Source organism: Episyrphus balteatus, chromosome 4 (assembly GCF_945859705.1).
Source record: "Episyrphus balteatus chromosome 4, idEpiBalt1.1, whole genome shotgun sequence".
Classification (NCBI taxonomy): Eukaryota; Metazoa; Arthropoda; class Insecta; order Diptera; family Syrphidae; genus Episyrphus; species Episyrphus balteatus.
The window spans coordinates 57,297,029-57,324,225 of NC_079137.1; the positions used below are offsets into that span (position 1 = coordinate 57,297,029).

A 27,197-nucleotide genomic window follows, 5' to 3' on the forward strand; every position below is an offset into this window, starting at 1 on the left:
TGCAACGTGAGCTCTCAAAGAAACCCATTCAACAGGTGGGCATGTAAAAATCAGACGGGAAAAACTAATGCGTGCCAGTACCAGTTTTGACTGACTACCGAAAGCTACACGTTAACATTTGTTGCAAAGAAAACTCCGGTAAGATTCGAGTTAAAATTTTTAATCGATATCGGTTAGAATTCTGAAAAGAATTACAGAATACAAAAATAACGAGAATTGTATAGTTCCTATCGACTTTTTTGTTTGTTGTTAATCAAGTTCTTGAGAGCCAGCCAGGCGCAGGCAGAGAATGTGTGCACTTGGATTGACCTAGTTTTTGTCCTCCGTCTTAACAACGCTTTGTCGTCCGCTTGGACAACACTGTTATCGATTTTTTTTCGTTTTTTTTCACTTTCAAGACAATCTTTTATCCTCCAAGCTTCAACTTCGGAGACAAAGACGAAGCTTGAGATTACGCGATCGAATTTTGTTTTGTTCAGTCGATAGTCGAAGTCGATGCTTTCTCTCTATTTCAATAGCTTGATCGATTCTATGCGAAGCTGAGCGTGGTTTTCTCGATTTCGATTTCTAGTTTTTTTTTTCTTATTAGTTTTATTTTTTACTCTCATCTTTTTTTTTTTGTTTGTTTGTTGGGTGTTGTTCGGTTTGATGTCTTGTTTTTTTTTAGTTTTTTTTTTTGATTATGCAATAAAACGCAGCGTGCAATGTTTGTATACGACAACATGCCGTTATAACATAATACAAAGTGGTTATTCGTCTTTGTCAAAATATAGAAATATTACTTGTGAACCTGTTTTTATGTTGTTGTTTTTTTTATTTATTTTTTTAAATAAAAAAACAAAATTAAAATACCTAATAAAAATAGTGTTGAATTTTTGCAGTTTATCATCATATTTTCAATTATATTTCAATTGAAAGTTGTTTAAAAAAATATTGTAAAACGTACATATATCGACCGCCAAATCAACTGCCGTCAAAATTGGTCTATTTTCAAGGAATTCGTTCAAACTAAACGACTACAAGGTAAGTTAGTTTTTTTGAATGTTTTAAAATAGCTACAAGTTCCTCTAGTCTAGTCTCTAGATTAATAAAAAATGTTTAGTTATGGTTCTAAAAAGTGCACTTCTAATAGTCAAGGAGTTAGTGTTGCAAAAATTAATTTATGAATTTGTTTCCATTATAACATGGTTCGTTAATTTAGTGACTATGTATTTGCTTTGCCCTTAACCCTCTGTAGGCACACCTCTTTTTTGCGAATTTGGTGTATACTTTTTCATGTCGCTAGAACTTTTTTCTGTCTCACTATTTTATAGAGAATCATATATGAAATTGATGTAGAATTTTCCAAGCAATTCGAATATTGTATTCACAATTTCAAAAAAAAGGTATTTTCACCCTTATAAAGACACTCTTTTGTGAACATCTTTTATTTTTGTCCTGCCAAATTCGCACCCGTTTGCCGACAGAGGGTTAATATTGGAATATAAAGTATTGAAAAACTGAACTTAAGTTGTTGCTTAAATCAAACAAACTCTAAAGTTTATGTCAAAGTTGTCAAATAAAGTTGTTTTAATTTTGTGCTGAAATTAGGTATATCAAGATATGACAAACAAATTCTTTCAAGGGTTTGGTAATCTCTTAGCACTAAAAGACTAAACCTACAATTTTGAAAATGATCTTGAAACCAATAAAATATTTCCATATTATATTTCTTTAACAAAATTTTCAATTCTGTTGGTTAACTCATTTAAGCCCAAATATTCACACGTCATTGAAGTTAGATCGGACATCTCAAAACTGACAGTTAACTGATCCACTTTGAAATGACCGATTCATTTAAAGTTGCCATTTAAAAAGGGATATTTTAAAATTAAATATAATAAAGAGTAAACAGACATAGGCCTTAAAGCAGTTTTTTGAAGGATAAAATAATAACACTGTGCAAGTTTTTTGAAAAAAAAATTTTGAGGCCGGTGCGCGATTAATTTGAGAATTTTCCACTGTTTTTAGTCATTTTTCAACCAAAAACAATTTTTATATTGCTAATTATTCTGCTCAAACTGTATTTGCTACCAGTAGAAAGACATTATAAACAATTTTGAACAATTTATTTGAAAGTTTAGTGATTTTTTTTTTGAAAAAATTGAAAAAAAATCGAAATTGTTTATATTGTTTATCGTTTTTTCGCTGTTTTTGTTCTTTTTTGCACAAATACATTGCATGTTTTCCATTAAAAATTAATTTAACTGTTAATTTAGTGTTGGTTAACAGTGTTCGACTGTCTATCGATAGCAAAAAAAAATCGAGTATATCGATTAGGGTGCTTCTTAAAAATCAATTTTCGAAATTTTAATGGGACACCCTTTCATTTTGTTCTTCCTGCCTTAAATATAAATTGGGTAAAATTTGGGCCAGTTTACACACGTTCTAGGGATCGCTACCACAATTCAAAGTTTTGAAAAATACACCAAATTTTGTTTTTTTTTTCCCCAAAATTTTAAAATTTGTTATCAAAATTAAGTACTTTATATTAAATCTTTAGCTGTTTTGAAAGAAATTTTGATAAAAAATACAGCGGAATAAAAATTTTTGAATATTTTTGAATTCGACATTTTTTGTTGTGTTATTCTGTAGAATAGCTAACTAAGTGATCTTTCTTAATTCGAAAATTCAATGTTTTTATCTGATTGTTCATAAGCCTAGTATCTTTATTCGTCAGACAGTTAACTGACTGTTTATTAAAAGATTGAAAAATCGGGTCTTAAGCGTACTTTGAATTGTAACAAAAAAGTTTTTGTTGAAATTGATCTTTTTTTGTACTTAAATCTTTAGTGAATGGTAGCGACCCCTAAATTTTAATATTTAAATCGGAAAAAAATACCATATACTATGCTTATATAGTAGAACATAATGCAGGGGTGTCCCATTAAAAAATCGAAAAAAAGATTTTTTCGACCATAGAAGCACCCTAACACAGTATTTGAAAAACTTTGTGAATACTCTTATATCTTTTGGCATTCCACACATCCACATCCACAAGCATCTAGAAACTATTTTATTGGCAAGAAAATGATAGGAACAATGCTTCTCAGAAAAGAAATTTTCTTCTCGATTAGAATTAGAATCCATTCAGAAGCTAAACTTAATGCATAATGTTTGTAAATACAATATATATTTTATTTCATTATTCATCAAAAATAGATCTCATATTTCAGAGTGAAAGCAGTTGGTTATATTGGATTTAAGAATGAGTGGATTTCCAACCGAAAACGACATTAGAGTCACAGGGATATTGTTTTTGTTGGTTTATATCTAGTTATACTTTATTTTATCCAATCTAATTTTTGGTTTTGTGATGTTAAAATGGTAAAAAAATTGTATCAATTTTTAAAGTTTTCAGCATGGACATTTTAAAACGTTTTTAAACGTATTTTTGTTAGTTAAGACTAATTTGTTCATCTTACTTAACCACTAACATTTTTTTGTTTTTATTAGAAACTTAAGATAAAGATAACATTGAGATGTAAAAGTTCCATAGTGTAGGTCTGAATAGTTTCAAGACGTTTTTAAGGATACTTTAGTACGATTCTTTGCTGCCAAAGTCTACAAATTCTTTATAAGTTTTCAAAAATAGTGTTTGTAATTTTATTTTTAAGATATGTTTTAAAATACTAAAAACTGAATATTCAATACGCAATACCAATTTTATACAATAGAAACATCAAAAATTCTTTACCATTTTTGTTATGAGAAAAATTAGTTTTAAGGTGTTGATAAATAAATTTTCAAAATAATCATACAAAACGTTGTTAAAATATTTGAAAAGGATTTTACATATCTAATACAAAATAAAACTGTAACGATTTTAAAAACTGTTTTCTTGTTTTTACATAAATGATAAAAACTATCAGTCCAAACCACTGCAACGATTTTCTTCAATCTTATTAGTAAAAGGTTGGGTGATTTCTTAGAAGAGAAGTTGATATTTTGTATCACTAAAATGAACTTTATCATTAGACATAATGTTTGTATAATCAATAGTGAAAAACTTACTTCTCTGAAAAAACGATTTTGATTAAAATATTTGTGTGCCCCCTTTAAAGCCTAATTGCTACTTTTTAGGCTACAACCGGTTTTTGTAAACGTAAGTTGGTGTGCCATTTTTAAGTTTCAACCCGTTTTATTACTATCCCGTTTTCAAAAAATTAATTTTCCGAAACATTTTCTGAAATTCAAAAAAGAAGTTATTGACAAATTTGCTTTTGATTTATATTTAGTCTACCTAAAAAACTTAAGTATAAGTTTTATACTTATACCTAATAATGTTTAACTATATCTAGGTTTTTTTTTTTTCAAAAAAATATACCTACCTAACTTTTTAATATAAATAATCATACCTATTTCGGGAAATATTCATACTAATTTTTAAGTTTTTATTATTTTGAGCATTTATTAAAATTTTCCAGAAAAAAATTTATATAAAACTCAATGTATTTTTAGTCAGTAAATCTAGAAATCACATTCATTTTTTTCTAAGAGCTCTATTTTTTTTTTTAATATTTTAGTTTTCCACATTTTTGGGGTAATTTCGTACTTATTTTAAAGTTATGCTTATTTTAACTGTTTGGTAACATTTTCCAGAAATTTTTTTATCGAACCTAATGCATTTGGTTTCACTAAGCCTAAAAATCACTCTGGTTGCTTTCTAGCAGCTCTATTTTTTTTTAGATATTTTAATTTTTCACATTTTTTGAGTAATTTCATACTATTTTTTTTAGATTTTATTATTACATTAGTTTTTAAGTTTTGTTGGAAAAACTTGTTTCGAATGTAATGTATTTCAGTTCAGTTAGTAAAATATAAATACAAAAAAAAATTTAGCAAAAAAAAATTGTATGAATTTCTATGGATTTTCATGTATTAATAATTTAAAAACTAGAGCTGATAGAAAAAAACTAATATTATTTTTGGAATCAGCACTCTAAATTTAGTAAGAAATGATAAACAACGGTCTGGAAAATTTTTGTGTGTTGGGCAGTGTAATCATTTACAATTTTGTGTGAAGCTTGGCTAGTACGATAATTTATAATACAAACAAAATTAATTGAAACCACTATATAAAAAGTCTCCAAAATATACCAAGTCTTGAACTCAAGTTTGACTTACTGAAAGACTGCCAGATAGGAAATGGTAACGGAGTTACGAATAACAGAGTTACGCGCGACAGAGTTACGACCGTCAAAGTTACGCGAAACCGAAGTTACGAAAAACTAGAGTTACGAATTCTAAAGTTATGTTAAGCTATGACATGTGATTTTTGGGTTGGCAAATATTGCGAGGAACGATATGGAATTATGGAAACATAAATAAGAGAATATCGATACGTCGTAGGTGCAATATTAGTTGGACAAATAAGAAGTTAATTTCAATTATGTCCCCCAAACTTACATAAGTATACTTATGTTTTTTTTTTTTCTATTTCAACGTTTTTGCGATCTTCTCACAAAAAAACCATATATGTATATCTATACCTATCCAATCAAAATTTTACAAGATTAAATAACACCCATTTTCGCTTTACTCATTTAGTTCTGACCAATGAGAAAAATGTTAATCTCTTGTTTGTATTTCCATAATTCCATATCGTTCCTCGCAATTGTTGCCAACCCAAAAATCATATGTCATAGCTTAACATAACTTTAGAATTCGTAACTCTAGTTATTCGTAACTTCGGTTTCGCGTAACTTTGACTCTCGTAACTCTGTCCCGTAACTCTGGTATTCGTAACTTCGTCGGTTATGTAATGTAATCAATAAAAAAGCAAAAACACATTTTTATATAAAAAAAATTCAAATTTTTCATCGAAGATTGCATATTTCAAAACAAGATAAATCTTTTTTCTTACATTGACTGGACCTAACTTACATTCAAATTCTTATTCTAGTTTTCTGTCAACGTAAAAATTATAGAATTGTTGTTAATCAAACATAATTATGTTAAATATCTTAATAATATACTAATTACTATGCTTACAAAATATTGTGAAATAAGTTTGTTGTTTGATTTAAAATAACTTAAATGCAAATTGATCCAAATCTATTTATCTTTCATATTCTTAACTCGTTCTATTATAGAAAAAATTTAACTCAACACTGCAATTATAAATAATTATTTTTTCTTAGTCATTTTACCGCATATCACGTACTGCCTAATTATCTAAGATATTTTGAATAGACATTGCAACTGAACTGTTAATCAACTGAGTTACACAATTGCATGTTAATTAAATCGAATAATATTGAATGAGTTAATAGATGAATAAAGTATCAATATTATGTATTAAAGCCTGAAGTAATTTCTAACTTGTCACAAGCTTAATTAAGGCCATAGTATCACAACTTATTGGCTTAAAGCCCTTAACCGATATTTAAGTTTATGTATTTACTCAAATGCTTAAAACTTTTAGGAAAATTAAGTTAGTGCAAAATAGCAAACATGCCCTGTAGAATTATTTACAAACAAAACAACAAAATTAAAACATATGTATTCAAATTCATTCTGAAGCCCGCCTTAAATGAGTCATTCACTGAGTTTTTTTTTTCTAGATAAGAAGAACTCGCTTATTCGAATGATTCATATATTTAAATGAATTCATTTGAAAATGATGCATTTACCAAATAAAGGGAACTAATTTAGTGAACACTCCCCTCATCAAACCAACAAACATACATATTAGGGTGGGTCAAAAAAATCGAAATTCTTTTTTTTGATTTGGTACTCCGAAAAATCGATTGCTAAACACCTCTAGAATATACACACCAAATATGGGCTCTTTATATTAATGGGAAGGTCCTCCGCTTTGCAATTTTCCATTTTTACATCAAGCTTCTACTAAAAAAAAAATAATTTTTTTGTTAATTGACTTTTTAGCAAATTTCTTTTCATATTCTTGTAGGAAATTGAACGCTCTACAAAAAAAGCCTTATACACTTTTTTCGTTTATCTAACCGTTGAATAGATATTTGAGGTCCAAAAATCGAGAAAATCTTTAAAAATTCGTTTTTTGTTCTTAATTTTGTAACAAATTGAAAAATTATAATAATCAAACGCGCAAGACATATAGCCCAGGGAAATTAGTAATTTAAATCGCATTTTTCGCGGGACAAAATTTTTTTCAGGGAATGTGTTCGGGTGGTTGTCCTTATCATAAAAGTCAATTTGTTGGCATAATTGGAGGTTGGGAACAGCCGCCATCTTGGAAAAGAGATTGGTATCGTTTTTATTGAATAGCTCCATTGTTATTCATTTTAACAAAAAATGACAAAGGTAAGACTAATTGACAATAAAATTATCTAAGAAATGATGTACAAAACAATTCCGTGAGTTGATTAAATAAAATTTTATAGTTGGTCAAAGTGCGGGTTTGTATCGCAAGGTTGGGACAAAATTACATTTTTTTATATATCTGACGAACTTTTGATTTGTTTGGATAATTCTTCAAGAATGAATTGTAGTACTTATAATTACCTATAAAATGAGCCCACAATCGTTATTGTCACCATCGTATTGTAGAAGTAATCTAACTCCGAAACTCTGTATGTACTAGTCAAAAGTAAGAAAAAAACTGTTTTTTTGCTAGTACGCCGAGAAAATTTTGGGAGTAGAGGTATAACCAAAATATAAGTACGCAGTTTTGCAGCCATACGCGTGTTAATGTCGATTTCGAAGGTCTGACAACTCTAATTTTGTGCTTTATACGGTTTTTGGGGGGTTAAATAACGTAAGTTTTCCAGTTAATGAGAATGGGCTAAATTTATACTATTTGAAATTATAAATATACAAGCTGATGCTCTATTATTTTTCCTAAATCTGAACACCCCAATCTTGAGGATGTGACCAATAGAACTATATATAAGCCGTTTATACGATTATGTTTTAGAAGCTTTTTTTGTTTAGATTTTTGTTTGTTTATTTGAATTGAAAAGCCTGATATGGTTAGTTAAAAAAGCTTATATCGTGAGTTCTATTAACCCCATAGCCGAGATTGAGGTGTCCAGATTTAGGAAAAATAATAGAGCATCAGCTTGTATATTTATAATTTCAAATAGTATAAATTTAGCCCATTCACATTAACTGGAAAACTTACGTTATTTAACCCCCCAAAAACCGTATAAAGCACAAAATTAGAGTTGTCAGACCTTCGAAATCGACATTAACACGCGTATGGCTGCAAAACTGCGTACTTATATTTTGGTTATACCTCTACTCCCAAAATTTTCTCGGCCTACTAGCAAAAAAACAGTTTTTTTCTTACTTTTGACTAGTACATGGAGAGTTTCGGAGTTAGATTACTTCTACAATACGATGGTGACAATAACGATTGTGGGCTCATTTTATAGGTAATTATAAGTACTACAATTCATTCTTGAAGAATTATCCAAACAAATCAAAAGTTCGTCAGATATATGAAAAAATGTCATTTTGTCCCAACCTTGCGATACAAACCCGCACTTTGACCAACTATAAAATTTTATTTAATCAACTCACGGAATTGTTTTGTATATCATTTCTTAGATAATTTTATTGTCAATAAGTCTTACCTTTGTCATTTTTTGTTAAAATGAATAACAATGGAGCTATTCAATAAAAACGATACCAATCTCTTTTACAAGATGGCGGCTGTTCCCAACCTCCAATTATGCCAACAAATTGACTTTTATGATAAGGACAACCACCCGAACACATTTCATGAAAAAAATTTTGTCCCGCGAAAAATGCGATTTCATGCCCATATTTTGACTAATTTCCCTGAGCTAATATTCTTGTTGGAAATTGATTGCTCCACAAAAAAGATCTTGTTAACTTTTTTCATTAATCTAACCAATTTAAAGATATTCGAGGTCAAAGTTAAACAAAAGTATAAAAACATTTTATATTTTTAAAAAATTTCCAATTCACTGAAACTTCATTATTTTCAAATTAACAAGATATATTCTTGTAGGGGCTTAAACGTTCTACAAAAAATTCCTTGGAATCAAATTGATTGCTTTAACCGTTTAGAAGATATTTGTATCCAAACCAATGCTCACTGATTTCAATAGTTTTCTTATGACCCGTATGCATTGCGATTTGGATACGAATATCTTCTAAACGGTTAAAGCAATCAATTTGATGCCAAGGAATTTTTTGTAGAACGTTTAAGCCCCTACAAGAATATATCTTGCTAAATTGAAAATACTGAATTTTCAGTGAACTGGAAAATTTTTAAAAAAATAAAATGTTTTTATAATTTTTTTTAACTTTGACCTCTAATATCTTTAGAATGGTTAGATTAATGAAAAAAGTTACCAAGACCTTTTTTGTGGAGCAATCAATTTCCAACAAGAATATGTCTTGCTCGTTTGATCGTTATAATTTTTCAATTTGTTACAAAATTAAGAACAAAAAACGAATTTTTAAAGATTTTCTCGATTTTTGGACCTCAAATATCTATTAGACGGTTAGATAAACGAAAAAAGTGTGTAAGGCCTTTTTTGTAGAGCGTACAATTTCCTACAAGAATATGAAAAGAAATTTGCTAAAATGTCAAATAATAAAAACAATAATTTTTTTTTAGTAGAAGCTTGATGTAAAAATGGAAAATTGCAAAGCGGAGGACCTTCCCATTAATATAAAGAGCTCATATTTGGTGTGTATATTCTAGAGGGGTCTAACAGCAATCGATTTTTCAGAGTGCCAAATCAAAAAAAAAAGAATTTAGATTTGTTTGACCCACCCTAATACATATTGTATATTAAAACACTCACGACAAAGTAAGTCTTAATTAATATTCCACCTGTATAATAAACCTTTGAGGCAATCTATTTTTGCGAGCATTCATTCATTCAACCAAAAGCAAAACAATAATTGCCAACTATTAACGATGAATGTCTTGCAATCATCAATTATCAAAGTAGGAAATCACAAGGTCATCACCAGTCACTTGGTTTGGTAGCCATATAGCCGCACATCTCTAGGTCAATTAATTCCACCATCTTCGTAGTAAATAGTTGTCGTCGTACTTAAAGTTATATAGACGCGTAGTTGAAGAGAAAATTACTTCGACGTGCTACTTACTGACACTCCAAAACTAGGTATAAATTTGAATTAATTTAATGATGTATCTATACAATCTACATAAAGTATCTATATTTCAATCTTGATGCTTTTGGGGGTTATTTTGCAATCCTTATATCTTTATTAGATTCGGTTTGTTAAGTGCCAACAACTACTATAATATAGGTAACTACTTTACTACCACACATTTTGTGGTTTAGTTTAGTGCGGTCTAAAGTGCTCAATTTCACAGATGAACGCGTTAGATGATAGATTTGGCACCTGTGATAAATCATTGCCAACTAATTTTCACAAAATTAACTTAAATTACTAAAGTCATATTATTTAAGAACATTATTTGAATCAGTTAAATTAGGATAATAAAAGTTTGAAGCTTTTAACCTTTGTCGGATCTGATTTGAATTAAAATTACTTTTGGGGTTTTTTTTTTTTACATCAGTTAAAAATTTTTTATTAGGTTTTTTAGTATAATTGCGCTGTGGCAGTATGGTTTAAAATGGAAGACAAAAATGGATTAAGAAACGTTCAAAAGTTTTCAAACTAAAGTGTGATAATTGAATTCTTCAAACTAGCTAAAAGAAAGGGAACATAGATGAAGAAGAAGAAGGTTATATCATCATATTTTATAAAACACATGACCTGGTGGAAACTTTATCCAAAAAAAGATTTGTCTTAACTCTTAGGTGGAATAGAAGTTAATTAAATTTTTAGTGAATACAGTTGAAGGAAATTTCGAAAAGGAATGTGATTTAAATTGCAAGTTTTTAGTTATATAAAACAGGAGAAACCTTGTTTAGACTGATTCATAGCTTTATTTTAATTAAATAAGTGAATCGATACTTAAAGACATATTGAATATAATAATTCAAAATATGAACACAATTTACAGGCAAAATAAATAGTAGGTAATTAGGTAGTATACGTATGAGGGTCTCCAAGATTTAAAAAAAAAGTTTGTTAGGTCTTCAGATAATTATGAAAACTGTTATTAATTCCAACTCACTGTTTTGAAAAGAGTCTTCCTTGGAAAAAATTATTTAGTTTTTTTTTAATGATTTTTATGGGATTTCGTGACCTTACACTTTTTCAAAGATATACGGATTGTAATATTATTTAAATAGCCGGTGCGGTGCATAAAAACATATATTATCCCTTTTTAATTTATAACAAAAGTAGATACCTAATAAAACTTTGTTAGAAGAAATTCATTTCTCAAATTATTTTATTCCAGTTTAATAATTTCAAGTGATCAGAATTGGTGAGTTTTGTTTGTTTACAAAATCTAAGTTTTTAAAAATTAACAAGTTTTTGAAATAGATTTTTTAGATTCAATGGAAACCCAATGATATAAATAAATTGAAGAAACTGATTTGTTTGCATTATTATTTATGCACGAAACTAGAACTCAAATATAATTGCTTGAAAGTTATAGTAACTTAATATAATAACATTGAATTATGGATTATTCCTCAAAAAAGAAATAAATAGAATTTTGGTGCCGCAAGTTTTCGTAAGTTACAATTTTTTTTAAAACCAAAATTAGAGGTATATTAAGCATATCTAACTAAAATTTAAAAAATCTTGTTCCTCAAAAACTGCCCTAACCATTTGTGAATGTAGGTATAGCAAACAAAACCGTGCTTACATTGAGAAAAATAATACACTGATCTTCTTCAAATACCGTATTTTATACGGTAGATACTAAGTTAAAACAAGCTGTCTTATGAAATTTTTTATCTCCTTAAAAAAAATTTCAGATAAATAAATTTTTCAAAAAAATATGTGTAGTTTTTTCTTTATCTACTTTATCCAAACTCTAAATATTTTAATACATTCATAAACTTTCACTTATATTTATATAAGATTTATCTTAATGCGTTTGTAAAAATTACAAATATGTAAATAAACTAAACTAATAAACTAAAACTGATCATTATTTATTGTAACAACAAATAGTAGAGTAACTAAAGCTCAAAAATCGGCAATATTAGGGAACCCGGCCGAACAGCTTAGATTTTGTGGATATTTTTTTTTAAACGTCGGTAATTAAAAATACTTTAAAGTCTATAGATTAAAAATTGCCGGTGTTGAAGTTTTGATTTTTTAAATTTAATTGAAGATTTTTGTGAACAAAGAAAAATTTTTTTCAAAATATTTTCTTAAATTTCAAAAATTATTTGATGCCAAAAGATTGTCTAGGAAATGCAAGGAAAGAAATTATATAGAAGTGAGGGACAATCTTTCGTCGTCTAAGCGATAAATGCAATTTTTTCATAAATTGACTTCAAACACACAAAAAAAAAAAATTGAACACAACGGCAACACCTACAATATTTACATAAATATACATTTTTAAAAAGCTAGAAGCTTTTTCTTATTTATAAAATTAAAATAAAGAAAATTGAATGAAGGGCTTTTGAAAGAATGGTAATTGAACTCAGATTTTTGAATAAAAATATTATTGACAAAATTTTAACATGTCGTTTTTAAAACTTTTTCGTAATATAAAATGCATTTATTTTTCTAATTTATTAGGCCACATTTATTATGATTTGAAATTATAAAAGGAAATGTCAATATGTATTACAGTTTATAAAAAAATTAAAAAGTATTTCATTTTCGAAGAACTTTTTTTAATAGAAGTTTTGAAAAAAAAAAAAAAACTCTTTTTCAAAAGTGTGGTATATATTATTTTTTCTGCTTCGGAATTCAACTGATAACATTTATGGCCAAATTTTTTTTTAAATAAATTCATATTTTATTAGATAAAGTTTGGAAAAAAGTCATTTTAAATTTTTTTAGTAACATTTTCTTTTTTTAATTCTGAGTTTGAGGACCATTTAAGAGATAGAAATAAGCTTCTGGCTTTTTAAAAATGTATTTTAAAATATTGTAGGTGTTGCCGTTGTTTTCAAAATATTTTTTTTTTCTGTTTGAAGTCAGATTGCCAAAAAATTGCATTTTTTGCTTAAACGATGGAAGATTGTCCCTTACTCCCTTATATTTGTTTTCCTTAAATTACCTAGAGAATCTTTTGCTATCATTTGTTTTATAAAATTTAAGCAAAAAAAATGGTTTTGTTAAAAAAAATTAAATTTTAATTTTTAAAAACAATACGGCAACATATAGGCAATTTTTAATCTATAGACTTTATAGTATTTTTAATTACCTACGTTTGAAAAAAAATCGTCAAAATCAGAGCTGTTCGGCCGGGTTTCCTAATAATTTGCTTTAGTTACTCCACTAAAAGGATTTTTATTGATCAATAAATTTGGTTTTAAGGAAAATGTTAAAAATTCGAAATATTTTTTGACATCTGCAATAAAAAAGTGCAAATAGCTCGAAATTGTATACTAACTGTGCGTGTTTTTCTAAAGAAAAAAAGTTACGTATACACCACAGTGACCAAATTCACCTAATAAATGTATGGAAATTGAAATATGTACACAGTCAAATCTACTTAATAGTAGTTGCGCCCAATATTTTCACTCCACACCGACCTGGTATCATAAGAGGTCAGAAAACTTAAAAATTACCCACCAGTTTATTCCTCCTTCTTGCATATTTATTTCCACCAGTAATTATTATTTTTCCAGCCCTTTTATCATAGTCTCACTCAACTTTACAACCAATTGTCTTATTTTTTTTTCTTTTCGCTATTGCTACTAAAAAATTTGCATCTTTAATTTTCCATTGAGTAACGAAACATGCTTCGAAAATGAAAGTAAGTACACACAATTATTATTGTGTGTTCATTGTACTGCGGCGGTCGGTGTCGGTTGTAACGTGTAAGCCACAAGTAACATCAATTAACCCTGACCCAGTTTACATGATGGAAACTTGAAAAACGATCGAATTACAAATTTGTAAAGTGACAAAACGACACACTCTGACGGACGACAACTTGTTGAAAATAAAAAAAAAAAAAATGATTTACAGTTGGTATAATACCTATAGTTGCATTGTACAGTACAACACCAAGTGCAGTATTTTTTTTTACAACACATATCTTTAAAGATAGACTTGAGTCACCTCTTTACTAAGTCTCTGTGTGAATTTCTAGAGGTCTAGCAATTGCGACACATTCTATAGAAAACGAAAAAAAAAAAACATAAGTCACTTTAATGCTATTCGATGTGTTAATATAAACAACACCAACAACACTCACAACAAAACTGGTGTTGTTAAGTTCAGATTTTCATCGCCCCTCTACATATATGAAAAGATCTGAAAGATCCGGAGATTCAATCGTTATAATTAAAAGATCTGAGAATTTATTTAATACACGAGTCACAGTGTCTAAAGGTATTCTGTTGATGTGATGTGAATATGTGTTAATTGCGAGCTTGAAATTACATCCTACATTCCAGTATATTTATTTTTGTTCATAGATCAGTCAGACAAAAAAAAAAAATTACAACAACAATATAATTGTTTGAGAAAACCCAGTTCAAGTCAAATGAAGTATCTATTCATATTCATGTCATTGCGCCAAAAGCAATTTGATGTGCGGAGAATGCCTTAGCCTCACAAAATATTGCTTAACTTTAGTTTTTTTTAGTTTTGCGCCTTCCTCTTCATTCTTTGACCTCTAAAATATTGTTTTTAGTTTTTTTTTTTTTAGTTTTGTTAGACAAAAAATCTTAGTTTGATTGGAACAGAAGGCAGTCTTTGTTTTTTGTAAAATTAAATTACGCACTCTTGTGAACATCATTTGAAGAAAATAGGCTTTTTTAGGCAAGTCCAAAGCTTATATCTGCTAGGCCTACACTTTTCTCACAAAATTACTTTTAAAGACATTTTACTGTACAGCTCATTCTCTAAACAAAATAGTTAAAAATTAAGAGTTTCCATAATTTAACCTGAACACAGAAATACCATAGCTATTTTTATGTCAATTTTGCCATATCTAAGTATAATTTTTCAACTTTCACTCTTTTTCGCTATAAAAGGAACAAAAAACAAAAAGACACATAGTAAATGAAAGATTACCAGTGAATATGTCCGGCAGGCTATTACCGGCCTAATAACCCATCTCGTAGAGTTGTGTAATGTCATTAAGTCATAGAGAAGTTATTCGTTTTGAGGGTATTTCCGTTTAAAGTTAGAGATTATACTAGTATATTGTCATTGACAAACCGTATAGTAAATCACATGGCAATTTTAATGTGTACTCTTCTGGTAAGTTGCTAATTACTTTTGAAAGAACTCATTGTGAAGTATGGAAAAAAGTTTCCATAGCAAGGTCATCCTCATCGTAGAGAATATTATGTGATGTGATGATGTATTTGTAGAAAGATTGATTGTCAAATTTTGTAGGAAAAAAAAATTGGCCTTGAAGTGAAAAACAAAGAATTTGCATTGTGCATTGATCGATATGGGAAGTTAGGAAGGAATTTCAATGACGTACTTAATATTATGTTAACAATTGCTTGTTGATATGGAATATTCTGAATTAAATGAAGTGATAACTGAAAGATCCGTGGAGTGGTCACTAAATGAATGATGTTTGCAGATTCAATAAGCCTACTAAGAAATTTACCGGGTTAAACATTTATCCTCCAATGCTTAAAGTAGGAAACATTTTATAACAAAAAAGTTGAATGCAGTATGCCTATGCTTTAAAAAAAATGTTGGCCACTGCTGCGTATACGTAACATTTTTTTTTCATAGAAAGAATTTAAAATAATAAAATTTTTAACGTTGAGTATTTAACCGAACACTGATTTATTGTCATCATTTTCCTATAGTTTGAATTATGCCCAAAAATTATTCTACTACATTATCGACGATTGTCATTATCTTGAATGGGACTACAACTAACCCACGGTTCTCCGAGTGGACCTTAAGAAACTTCGCAGACCTCTCAGTTTTGAGTTGTTCCATGTCTAAGGCCAACTATAAATACTTTTATAAAATTCAGAGGTATTAGAGTTTGGTTGGGGTTTGGATTCAATTTTGTGTAAATACATAACTCAATAATTGTTTTCAAAAACATTTTAAATATGTTAATTTCAGTTATTTTAAATTTAAAAATTATATTATTTAAAAAGGATATTCAATTAAAGTGAGAAAACTGAAAAATGGATTGGGACCAAGATAACATTTACATAGAGTTTCATTTTGAAAAATTATTCAGGTTATAATATCTTGAAAGCAGTTATATTTTCTGACGAAAATTATCTGGCTTTTGAAAGTTTTTTTGAACATCACAAAAAATTATGTTCATATCGAAGAAAAAAAAAATGAACGAATGAACACTCTTTTGAATACTGTTTCGATATTTAATTTTTTTAACCCTTTACTCTCATGTAACATTTTTTTAAAAATTCGTAAAAAATATTAAATGAAACAATTTTTTAGGTTACGATGGCTTAATTGAAAGATAATAATGCCTAGTTACTGGATTATTACAAAAATTTAGTCAAATATCATACCTTTAATTTTTTTTTATCGAGAAAGGGACTGAAATTCACATTTTTTTTTTTGCAAAAAAAAGTTTTTTTTATATATGGTCATAATTTTGAAAAAAAAAGATATAAAAAATGTTAAATGTTTTTTTGCTTAGAAGAAGTAGCATACATTATAGTTTCATAAAAAGATATTATCTCAGTTCTCCGATTTTTTTTGGTGGTCATAGGCAGTCCATGTTGCTTACATGTAACATGAGAAAAACACATTAGTTTTGCTATTTATTATTTTGGAAAATAACTTTTTGCTAATCATATTTCTTAGTTGTGATGTTTTTGACCCGATAATACCGAAAAAACATTTTTTAATATTGATTTTCATAGCTTGGGTTCGAAAGGGTTAACAAATCAATTTTTTTTTGGAAAGTGGTGGAGGACTTTTTGCATAATTTTGTTTTTAAGTGTTGATTAATATTTTCTAAAAAATGAATTTTGTTTTTGAAAAATGTTAAAAAAAATTGTTTGTGTATTTTTTTTTCAAACGGCTCGATTTAAAAAATTTCTTTTCAAAAAATTGCTTTTTTACAGGAAATTAAGTGTCATACTTTTTTTTAGGATGAAAATGACATAAAACAGTGTTTAAGTTATTGATAAAACAAACCTTATGGTATTTCTTAAAGAAATAAAATTATAATTTTTCCTTAATTTTTTCATAATTAGCTTCAAGTAAGTGCAATCCAGTCTTGAATTTTATATTCAATGAAATTTGCTTAGTTGTAAACTAGAATGTGATTAATAATTTCAAAAATTCGATGATTTGCGAGAATAAAAATAATTATAAAAATTTTTATAGCTATTTTCCTATTTGTTTGTTATACAGGGTGTCCCAAAAGTTAGAGTCGAAACGAAAACGGTAGATAGGGTAGGTGGTGACAGTTATTAGAAAAATAATTAAAAAAATCGCAGCCATATATTTTGTGAGTTATGGGCATTTGAAAAAAAGTCGAAAAAATGGTCACCCTGTGACGGTTTTTCATGTTCCTTGACTACAAATCTTAATTTTTCTCATTTTTTTCTTTTGTTAATTGAATTGAACACACCAACTTTTAAGGTAACTTGCCGAAACATCGTAGTCCATTTTTTTTTACACTACGGTTCATTGAATTAGAATCATGTAAATATTTTTAGTACTTAGTTGGGCAAAAAAGTAATATTTGCTTTTAAACTGATACAGCTGAGTTAAAATTTTTGAATGCATTTGGTAGCAGGGTTATTCAAAGTTCCGTAACAAAAGAAAAAAATGAGAAAAATGAGCACATGAAAAACCGTCACAGGGTGACCATCTGACCATTTTTCGACTTTTTTTCAAATACCCATAACTCACTAAATATATGGCTGCGATTTTTTTTGTTATTTTTCTGATAACTGTCAAAAAAACAGCTTTCGTGTTATTTTTGTGAGTCATAGTTTTCATCAGTAAAAATGTATTCGAACTGCTGCAGAAATGTCTTATAGCTTACTTATAATATTATTTAAAGAAAATATGCCTAGGCTATAAGTTATTTAGCATTTAATTTTAACTATATGATTTCTTAAAATAAATACATATTTCTAGACAGTGGCGTAGATAGGGGGGAGATCAGGGGGATATATCCCCCCCCATTGGGATCGATACTTGTACAATAGGGTGTGTCACTTTTGTATGGGAAAAAAAAGTACTCTAATTTTCAAATGTAATAGTGGTCAAAAGTTGCATTAGGGTCTGAGATTTAATAATATGTAAAAAAAAATTATAATATCGTTCGTCTTGGCTCGCTCAAATGGGTTGAAGTTGTTAAGAAAAAAACGATTTTACATGAAAAAATAATTTTTTTCCTTCACTTATTATTTCGCAGCTTCTTTACTGAGTGTTCAATTCCAACAAATATAAGCTTAAACGTTTTTTCTTGGAACTATCTTTCACGTGAAAGCCTAAAAATATTTAATATATTTTTTTTTTTATCCAAACGGCGCAATTAAAAAAAAAATCATATGTTTCAAAAACCTCTAAAAATCCAAATTTCTTCGATTTCTTCCAATATTTTGAGCGAGGAAAAGATATTAAATAAAATGAAAATTGTAAGTGCAGGATTTAATTTTGATAAGCAATGCATAACTTTTAAAAGCTATTACATTTGAAAACTCCATACTTTTGCATTTTGACCCTAATTGTACAATATAACCAATCATGAACAAATAAGTAAAAGAAACGCACTCTGAAAAAAATGCTTTGGATTTCGAGTTCTTGATTAGCTTAAAGGTTATAAATATGGTTTACCAACTCTCGTTGCCATTAAGTCGGTGTTTCAAAGAGTGAATTTAGAGTTGGTCCAAGCTATGGATCTCGCCAAGATTTAAGGGATTAGCTAAAATAAACGGGCAGAAGACGACTCATTTTCGTGTTACTGTTTTCAATCTTTTTCTCGATTTTTATGTAATGGGCCTTGGAGAAAAATGTACAAATCATGAAAACATACTAGAAGGGTTTTCGGTTCTTTCTTCGTCTGAAATAGACAAAGCAGCTAAAGAATTTAATGAAACTGTTTAGTTTTACCAAAAATTTGGCTGCAGGACCATCTTCTATTCTTCCACAGAGAAAACTAGACCACATAAAATAGGACAAAAACAATAAGATTTATTTATGAATTTTTTACTAAAAATTTAAAAAGATTTTCTCCATGAAAATATTATTTAATAATTAATTGTTGTTTTTATTAAAGTTTCTTCATAAAACAGTTCAGTAAGAAAATCTGTTAGTTTTTAGGTGGTCCTAGTCATATTTTTCTCTGTGTGAAGAATTAAAAACTCAGAAAAGATATTTGATCAGAAGGAATAATACTTCCTCTATGAACTCATTGAAAGCGCTCGTTAGCTGCCCCGAAAAAAGTTTCCCTATTATATATATTTTATTAAAGATATTAGCTACACTTTCTCCAATTTAAAGAAAGAAAGAAAGAAAGAAAGAAAGAAAGAAAGAAAGAAAGAAAGAAAGAAAGAAAGAAAGAAAGAAAGAAAGAAAGAAAGAAAGAAAGAAAGAAAGAAAGAAAGAAAGAAAGAAAGAAAGAAAGAAAGAAAGAAAGAAAGAAAGAAAGAAGCATTATTAGAACTTAAAAAAAAACTGCTAACTAGATCTATCCCCCCCTTAGCGAAAAGCTATCTACGCCACTGCTTCTAGATACATACCCATATAATTTTTTGAAGATCTAAAAAACAAATAATCATTTTGCAAACTATTAACATTTTACGTTTCATTTATTTGATATAGAACCAATATGCCAATGTACATTATGATTTCGCATCAAGTGTTAAACTCAAATATTTTGGTACCTATGTAGGAATGTACCTATGTTCTATGCATATGACGCACATAGGAAAATCATTACCTTAATAATGTTTGTCAATAATTCCACTTGTGTCCATAAAAATCATTTTTCTTAGGTACTAATCAATCTAAATTGAATTTGTCAACGAAATGTTTTGTTTTTGTTGTTATTTATTTTTTGCTAAACACTTCGCGTGTCTCAATTTTTCTCAAATAAAAACATTTAAACATATTTGTATTAAATTTCATTGTCTTCACTTTCTGGGAGGTGTCAGTCATACTTATGAATTAATACATTTAGTATTTGAATTTGTTTTTAAGGCATAAAATAACACCATATCAAGCAGGTTAAAGTCTATAGTATGGTAATAAAATCTTTTGAAATTTTATGCTGAACTAAGAAATTTTTTTTAAAAATATTTCAAGTCAAATGTGTCATTTGGTCGTGTGAATATTTTTTCGTAAATTAGTTATTAAATTTTATTACCTTCGCACATATTTTAAAAATCTAATTACACGGTGTTACAAAAATGAGGTTTTAAAATATACGCGGGGGGAGACCTATCAGGTTTTGTAGAGCTAGTCGCACTGAATACGAAACGGTATTTGAAAATCCCCTAACACCCCCAAAATCTGGAGTTACGGGCAAAAAACGGTTTTTTGGACCTTCACCCATTGAAAAAATTCTAGCTTCGACAATTTTAGAAGATAAATATACCTTTTTAACAATGTATAAAACATGTAACTCGGTTAAACCACTTAGAATTTATAAGATGTCAAAGTTCAAAAATTAATTTTTTTTTGTCATTTGCCCAACTTCGGCATCAATTTAAAGTATATGTTTTCAAAACAACATGCTATTTAAAAAATATATTCTAAAAAAATATCTATTTCCCAATTGATCGAGGTATTTTTTATGAAAATCACTTCAAAATTGGCTTAGAAAAAAAAATTTTCGATTTCAACCCAGATACAGAAATTCGAACTTTTAGGTATAGAACAAAAATGTTGTTTCGGCACGTAGTAGGATAAGTTGGGCGCCAGGATTTGATGACAAGTTTTTGTGGAGGAGCTCAATACAAACATTTTTTTCTTTGGGAGGGTGGTCTATCTCCCCCCGTTTAGGTGGGAGGGGCATTTTTCTAAAAAAAATTATCAAAATAAAAAAAAATTATTAAAAAACAACGGCAACACTTACAGTAATAAATGATACCATTTCCAAAAGGCAAAATTGTGCATTTGATTTTAATTTTTAAATCAATATAATATTACCAATAGTTTTTGAAATAATCGATTTCAAAGTTAAAAATAGGGGATAAATTTTTTTAAAACTCATTTTATACTATTTTTGTCCAGACTGTGAATTTTAGTAAATAAATTACTTAGGCCCAATTTATTGACTCTCCATTAAACTTAAATCGCCATTAAAAAAGGGAATTTTAAAATTAAAAACCAATTTCGTTTAATTCAGTCTCTTTTAAGGATTTTTTTGAAGTTTGGCATCATTAACTAATTGAGCGTTAAATTTAAAAGTCGTTTTAGTTAAAACACCAAATTCGACCTTTTAAGAGGGATTTTTAGAGCAAATGGAGGTTTTAAACAGAATTTCTATTTATTCACTCTCCATTAGTGTCAAATGTCATTTCATTTATTTTTTTTATTTGAATTATTATTTTATTTGAAAAATGTCAAATGAGCTGAAAGAATTATTAAAAAAACATCACAATTATGAAAAAAGTCCAGACTAGAATTTTTTGTAGGTTATACACACATGCATTTGTACCATAAAAAGAACAAAATTCAAAGAAATTAATGAATTTCTTGTCTACTTCGCACAGATAATACTAGATCTACTAGATTATATTCTCCACTTCAAAACTAATCATTTTTGAGATGTTGCATAATACATACATAACATTGCAATTGAAGCCATGAGAAGAAGAGATATAAAGTTTACTTATAAACCAATGACACGAGATGAATGCCGATAACACTTAAATTTAAGTTGTTAGCTATTTGACACCGATGGAAAAAATAAAAAATTTCACTTAACTCCTTCTTCTTCTCATGGTTTCAATTGTAGGTTGTAGCATTCTTTGGTTACCACTGGTATATCGTTAATCTCTTGCATTTTCTGGCATTTTCAGCTGCAAAATACTTACGGGTCATAGTTTTTTGGTTTTTCTTCCAATTCAAATCTAGGTATTTGATTTGACAAAATTGTAGCTTTTGACAATTATTTTTCAAACAAAATAAAAAATCCCTAGGATATTTTTAACAGAGTTTTAAATTTAAAGTTTCCATTAAAAGTAAGGACTTTAACTAAAGAAGAGTGAATTAAATGAATTTTTAATGATGTATACTTAAAGGCGACAATAGTTTAACGAGGCCGTTAACTAAAGCGATAAATTTCAAAATTTAATGGAGGCTCAATAAATTGGCCCTTAGACAGAAAACTGCCTCAATTAATTCCTTATCGAACAATGAAAACTGTATGTTTCTATGTCTTCTAGTTTTTGAGAAAATTGAAAAATAAAAACAAATAAAAACAAAAAATATTTTGAAAAAAGAAAAATCTGATAAAATAATTTTTCAATTTTCCCAAAAACCGTTTTTTGCCCGTAACTCCAGATTTTGGGGGTGTTAGGGGATTTTCAAATACCGTTTCGTATTCAGTGCGTTTAGCTCTACAAAACCTGATAGGTCTGTCCGCGTATATTTTGAGTGTTACACCGTGTTATTATTAAAAGAAAAAATATATAAACAAATCCATCAATTTTTTATTAATAAGTAACAATACATTTTCTAATTTTTATACACTTTATTCAATTTCAGGACAGCAATATGGGATTCGGTTCTCGAATGGATTGCTGCGGCCAGTTCGTAAAATACAGTTTGTTTATTGTGAATTTATTAATTTTTGTAAGTTTTTTGATTAAAAATTTAAAAATAAATTCCAAATTGCTAATTTACCCTTTTTTTTTTATAATTCTAACGAAACAGATAGGAGGCCTAGTCGTATTTTGCCTCGGGGTTTGGACCATAGTCGATCAAAGTTTTATGAATGAACTTCTTGGAACGAATATCTTTTCGGGTGCTGTTTATGTTTTAATTGTGACGTCAGTATGCGTGTGTATTCTATCATTTGTAGGTTGTATGGGTGCTGCCAAGGAGGTCAAATGCCTTTTACTCACTGTAAGTATAATAAAGACGATTTGTTACTTTTAAAACTAATTTAAAACTTATATAATAATTGAACTTGAAGATGTTTTTTGAAAGTTGTTTGATTCAAGTTTTTTATTTGTTTTTTTTTTTTTTTTTTTTTTTTTTGAAAAAATGAGTCATGTAAAATTATTATTTTTTTTTATTTTTTTTTTAGTATTTCATAATTGTTTTTCTGATGTTTGTCAGTATTCTAATTGGAGGCATATTAGGCTATGTCTTCCGGGAGAAGGTATCACAAACCATGCGACAGGTAAGTGTTGTAATTCAATATTTAAAAATTTTATCTACAACTTTATTTATTTATAAAAATATGAGACATTGTACGCCTATTCCTACTTCTGAGTTTTAAAAATAGATTGAAAGTTCATAGACACGAACAAATTATAAGGTGCGATTAGGTTATAAGATCAGGTTTGATTGACAGACAACAGGGCAATGCCCGAAGGCATGTTGTAATTTTATGGATAACCAATAGCGTGGTTTTAACAAATTCAATCGATTTTTATGTCTCTTCGTTTTGATTCATCTATTTGTTATGATAAAGTGTTTTGAATAAAATGTAGTTTTAGTGACATTTAAGTATTTAGAGAGTTATATAAAATTAAAATTCGGTTGTCTACGTCTATGCCCTCAAGGCCTTAAAATAAAAAAAAAAATTCCCGTTTTCTTGTATTTTTGATTTTTATTAAAACTATTTAAATGCTTTTGTATAAAATAATTCTTTGAAATTATAAAACTTGTTTTGGGAGAAACTCAAAAATTAATAAAAACGGTTCTATGGCAGATACCGATACCTACTAAAGATTTTCGAAAAAAAAAAAATGTTTTCTTAAAAAAAATAGAGCTTGTTTAGAAACTAACACTCGAATTTTTTAATCAAAATCGTATTAGGAGCCCCCGAGTAAAAATGGAATTCCACCGCGCTACCGCTGCACCACGTCTGCACCACTTTTTGACCGCCCGCCGCATCACCGCTGCACTACGTCCGCACCGAATTTTTCATACAAAATAAAATGGTGCGGGCGTGGTGCAGTCGTGGTGCGGCGGTCAAGATTTTTTTTTATTTGTTTCTTTAAAAGTTCAATTTCTATTTTTACTCGGGCTGTTTTTGAGAAAATTAAACTTTTCCAAAACTAATGTAGGTTTAAAAGGTACCTACATATCGTTATTTTTGGTCCAAATAAATTATTCCAAAAAATGCTATATGTATATTGTAATAACAAAATTTGAAGTGAATAGACCCAAAAACAAAATTTCTCTGGAAAATACCCACCTTTAAAAATGATTGAAAAAAAAAAAAACATTTTTCAACATGAGAATGAGAGGACCTTGTTAAACAGAAAAGTAATACAAACTAGTGTTTAAAAATTGGTAATGGTTTATAGTCTTGAAAAAATTGTAAAAAAAAAACTCAATTTAGAGTGTTCAAAAAACAAAACTCATAATTTTTTAAACAAATCAACTCGTTTTTCAAACAGACAGACCGAAAAAAGAGTTCTTAATTTCTGTAACGATATTTTGTTTATATGGCAAGATAAGGATAGGTAATAAGGTGGGTCGTTGTTGGGTTTTTTTTTTGAATTTCAAATCATAATAGCGCGGAAAAGTTGTGAATGGTGAAGACTAAGAAGGGGTTAGAAAATAATCGAAATCGGTTGATATCTTCAATCCGCGCATCGCCTCTAAAGCTTGAAAAAATGTTTAAAAAATGGTATTTTTACAAAAAAAATTTAAACACCCTAACATCCTTTTTTTTAAATAAAATAGCTTTGGACAACCTTTACATTAGCTAAATATTAAGTAGAAAAAAAAATTGTTCAAATTGAGTAAGGACTTCCGGTCGCACATGCGTTTTGAAATTTGTCGAAATATGGCAAAATTCCTTTTTTTTTTACGAATTTTTTTAATGGTTTAGACTACCTATTTGGTAAATTATTATTTTTACCAAATTTCACAATCAGTGAATGCTATGAACTCGTTATGTATCATTCTGTATCATTCTCCTCGTCGCACAGTGTTGCTTTATGGCGTCAAAAATCATTTACACGGCCATTTCTTGAAGAAAAGTCATGAAATTTGGGACACTGAAGCACTGATATCGTCCCGTTTCTGCTTGAACAAAAATGTAATTACAAGGACATTTTTGTTCAAGATTTTTTTTTCTGTTAAAATTTGCTCTAGAACTTAAAAAAAGAATAGATACAAAGGTTTTAGTTTAGAAACAACTCAATCAATATGTCATAAACATAACTTGATTACCTTTTGTTCAATTCATATTTTTAATTTTGAGAAAAATGTTTCTTTTAAGAACAGAACAAAATTTGCTATGTAGATACGTGGTTCACGCAGAAACGGGACGGTATTGATATGAGAAATACGAAAAATCTTCCAACGTTTATTTCTATTTCTTAAATTTTTTGATTAAATTAGCACATTTTTTACATATTTCCTATTTATTGTCATAAAAACATAGTTGACAAATATATAACGCCAAAATAAATAATGGGAGGTTTTAGTATGCAAGATTATAGTTTTTGAGGATTTCCCCAAAAACAAAGTTTGGACATTTTGGTTCGTTGTTGGCATATTTTTCAAATGCTCATAGATACTAAAGAAAAGCAAATTTGACGTGATTCGTCTTTTTTTGGAAAAATTGTGAACGCAATAACTACTTTTGTTAGAGTTTAGGTTGGTTAGGTTAAGTTAAAATCCAAGAATTTTTGAATAAATTCTTCTTTCAGTTTTTTTTATACAAATCTGTCAGAAATTTAATTTTGCAGGGGGACACGACAGTAATTTTTTTGAACTATTTATATTCTAAAAATATGGATTTTGCCCAAAGATGGAACACCTAGAATTTTTGGCAATAACTAATTCTCTCGAATATAGTTTTTTTTTTTTAAGAAATTCAGAATAGCTTCGTATAACTTAATTTTTTTATTATTTAAATTTTAAGGAAATGCGAGCTTCTCTTGGTCAATATGGAAGTCGACGCGCCATAACCCAAGCTTGGGATCAAACTCAAGAACGCCTAAGATGTTGTGGAGTTGACTCGTGGCACGATTGGAATCGTTATGGTCAAATTCCCGAGTCATGTTGTCAGGAAATCTTCGGAGGACAACGCAAACAATGTACATTATTCCCTAACATCAGCAATCTCTACAGTCAGGGATGTCTTAATATTACAACTGTATATGTACGTGATCATGCTGCTTTAATTGGTGGTTCTGCAATAGGAGTTGCTGTCATAATGGTACAAAGTTATTTGTTTATTATCCTCTAAAATATTTTAACTTATTATTTTTTATTTCAGATATTTGGTCTTATATTCTCATGTTTATTATTTAATATGATTGAATAGTTTACGAGTATAGCTATAAGAAAAACTATCCAAATTATCTATCCGTCCTTAAGTATTTATTTTGTTAAGCATTTTAATGTTATTTTCGTTTTTTTTTTTATATATATATAATTGAAAGCAGGTGCATGCTTCTTAAAAATACATCAAATTATATTAAAATATCTTCTTATACTAATCTTATGTTAAGTTACTCTTATATCAATAATTTCTTAATTATTATTAAACAAAAAAAACTCACTAATTTATTTATAAGTTTTTTGTTATAGTGTTTTAACATTTATAAATAATATTTTTTTTTCTCATTGGCAATCATTGTAAATTATTATTTAATTGCATTTAATCTTGTTGATCTTAAAAAAAGTTATAAGATCTTGTTTATGTTATAATGTAACTTGCTTGTTTTTAGTAGATAAAATAAAAATGATAAGTTCTTTTTTTCGTTACAAGTTACAACCAATTTGAATATTTTGTGAGCAAGAAAGAAATGAAACAGAGAGGATATTTGTATAACAAATAAGATGTTTGAATGTTATTAAGAAGGTCTATTAACACTGAGGAATGGGTAAACGTACAACGAAATCTGGTAGAATCAACTCAAAAAAGCCTAAAATCCCACGCATTTGCTACAGAAATGCCCCATTTACTAAAAAAAAAAAAAAACTCCGAAAACTTAATTTGGAGCATTTTTAAGTTTTAAGTGTTTGAAAAACACCGGACTTTATTT

At 28.3% G+C, this 27,197-nt stretch overlaps 1 protein-coding gene across 2 annotated transcripts; it reads left to right on the forward strand.

Moving 5' to 3' along the window:
* On the forward strand, positions 1-26,786 carry LOC129918035 (CD151 antigen). 2 transcript variants are annotated; one of them, XM_055998343.1, is made up of 7 exons: positions 3-138; positions 882-1,023; positions 22,723-22,809; positions 22,891-23,082; positions 23,267-23,362; positions 26,069-26,365; positions 26,426-26,784. In XM_055998343.1, exons 3-7 carry the CDS (start codon positions 22,732-22,734, stop codon positions 26,471-26,473), a joined length of 711 nt encoding a protein of 236 aa, XP_055854318.1. In that variant the 5' UTR covers positions 3-138; positions 882-1,023; positions 22,723-22,731; the 3' UTR covers positions 26,474-26,784. The 2 variants fall into 2 exon arrangements, with proteins under 2 accessions (XP_055854319.1, XP_055854318.1); XM_055998344.1 differs by lacking the exon at positions 882-1,023 and having other exon boundaries at positions 1-138; positions 26,426-26,786.
* The last annotated feature ends 411 nt before the right edge of the window (positions 26,787-27,197 follow it).

Excerpts from the sequence above, each read along its gene's own strand:
- LOC129918035 (XM_055998344.1), top strand. The coding sequence starts at position 22,732 with ATGGGATTCGGTTCTCGAATGGATTGCTGCGGCCAGTTCGTAAAATAC. Across the intron at positions 22,810-22,890 it reads TTGTGAATTTATTAATTTTT|ATAGGAGGCCTAGTCGTATT; the intron begins GTAAGTTTTTTG and ends CTAACGAAACAG. Across the intron at positions 23,083-23,266 it reads TCAAATGCCTTTTACTCACT|TATTTCATAATTGTTTTTCT; the intron begins GTAAGTATAATA and ends TTTTTTTTTTAG.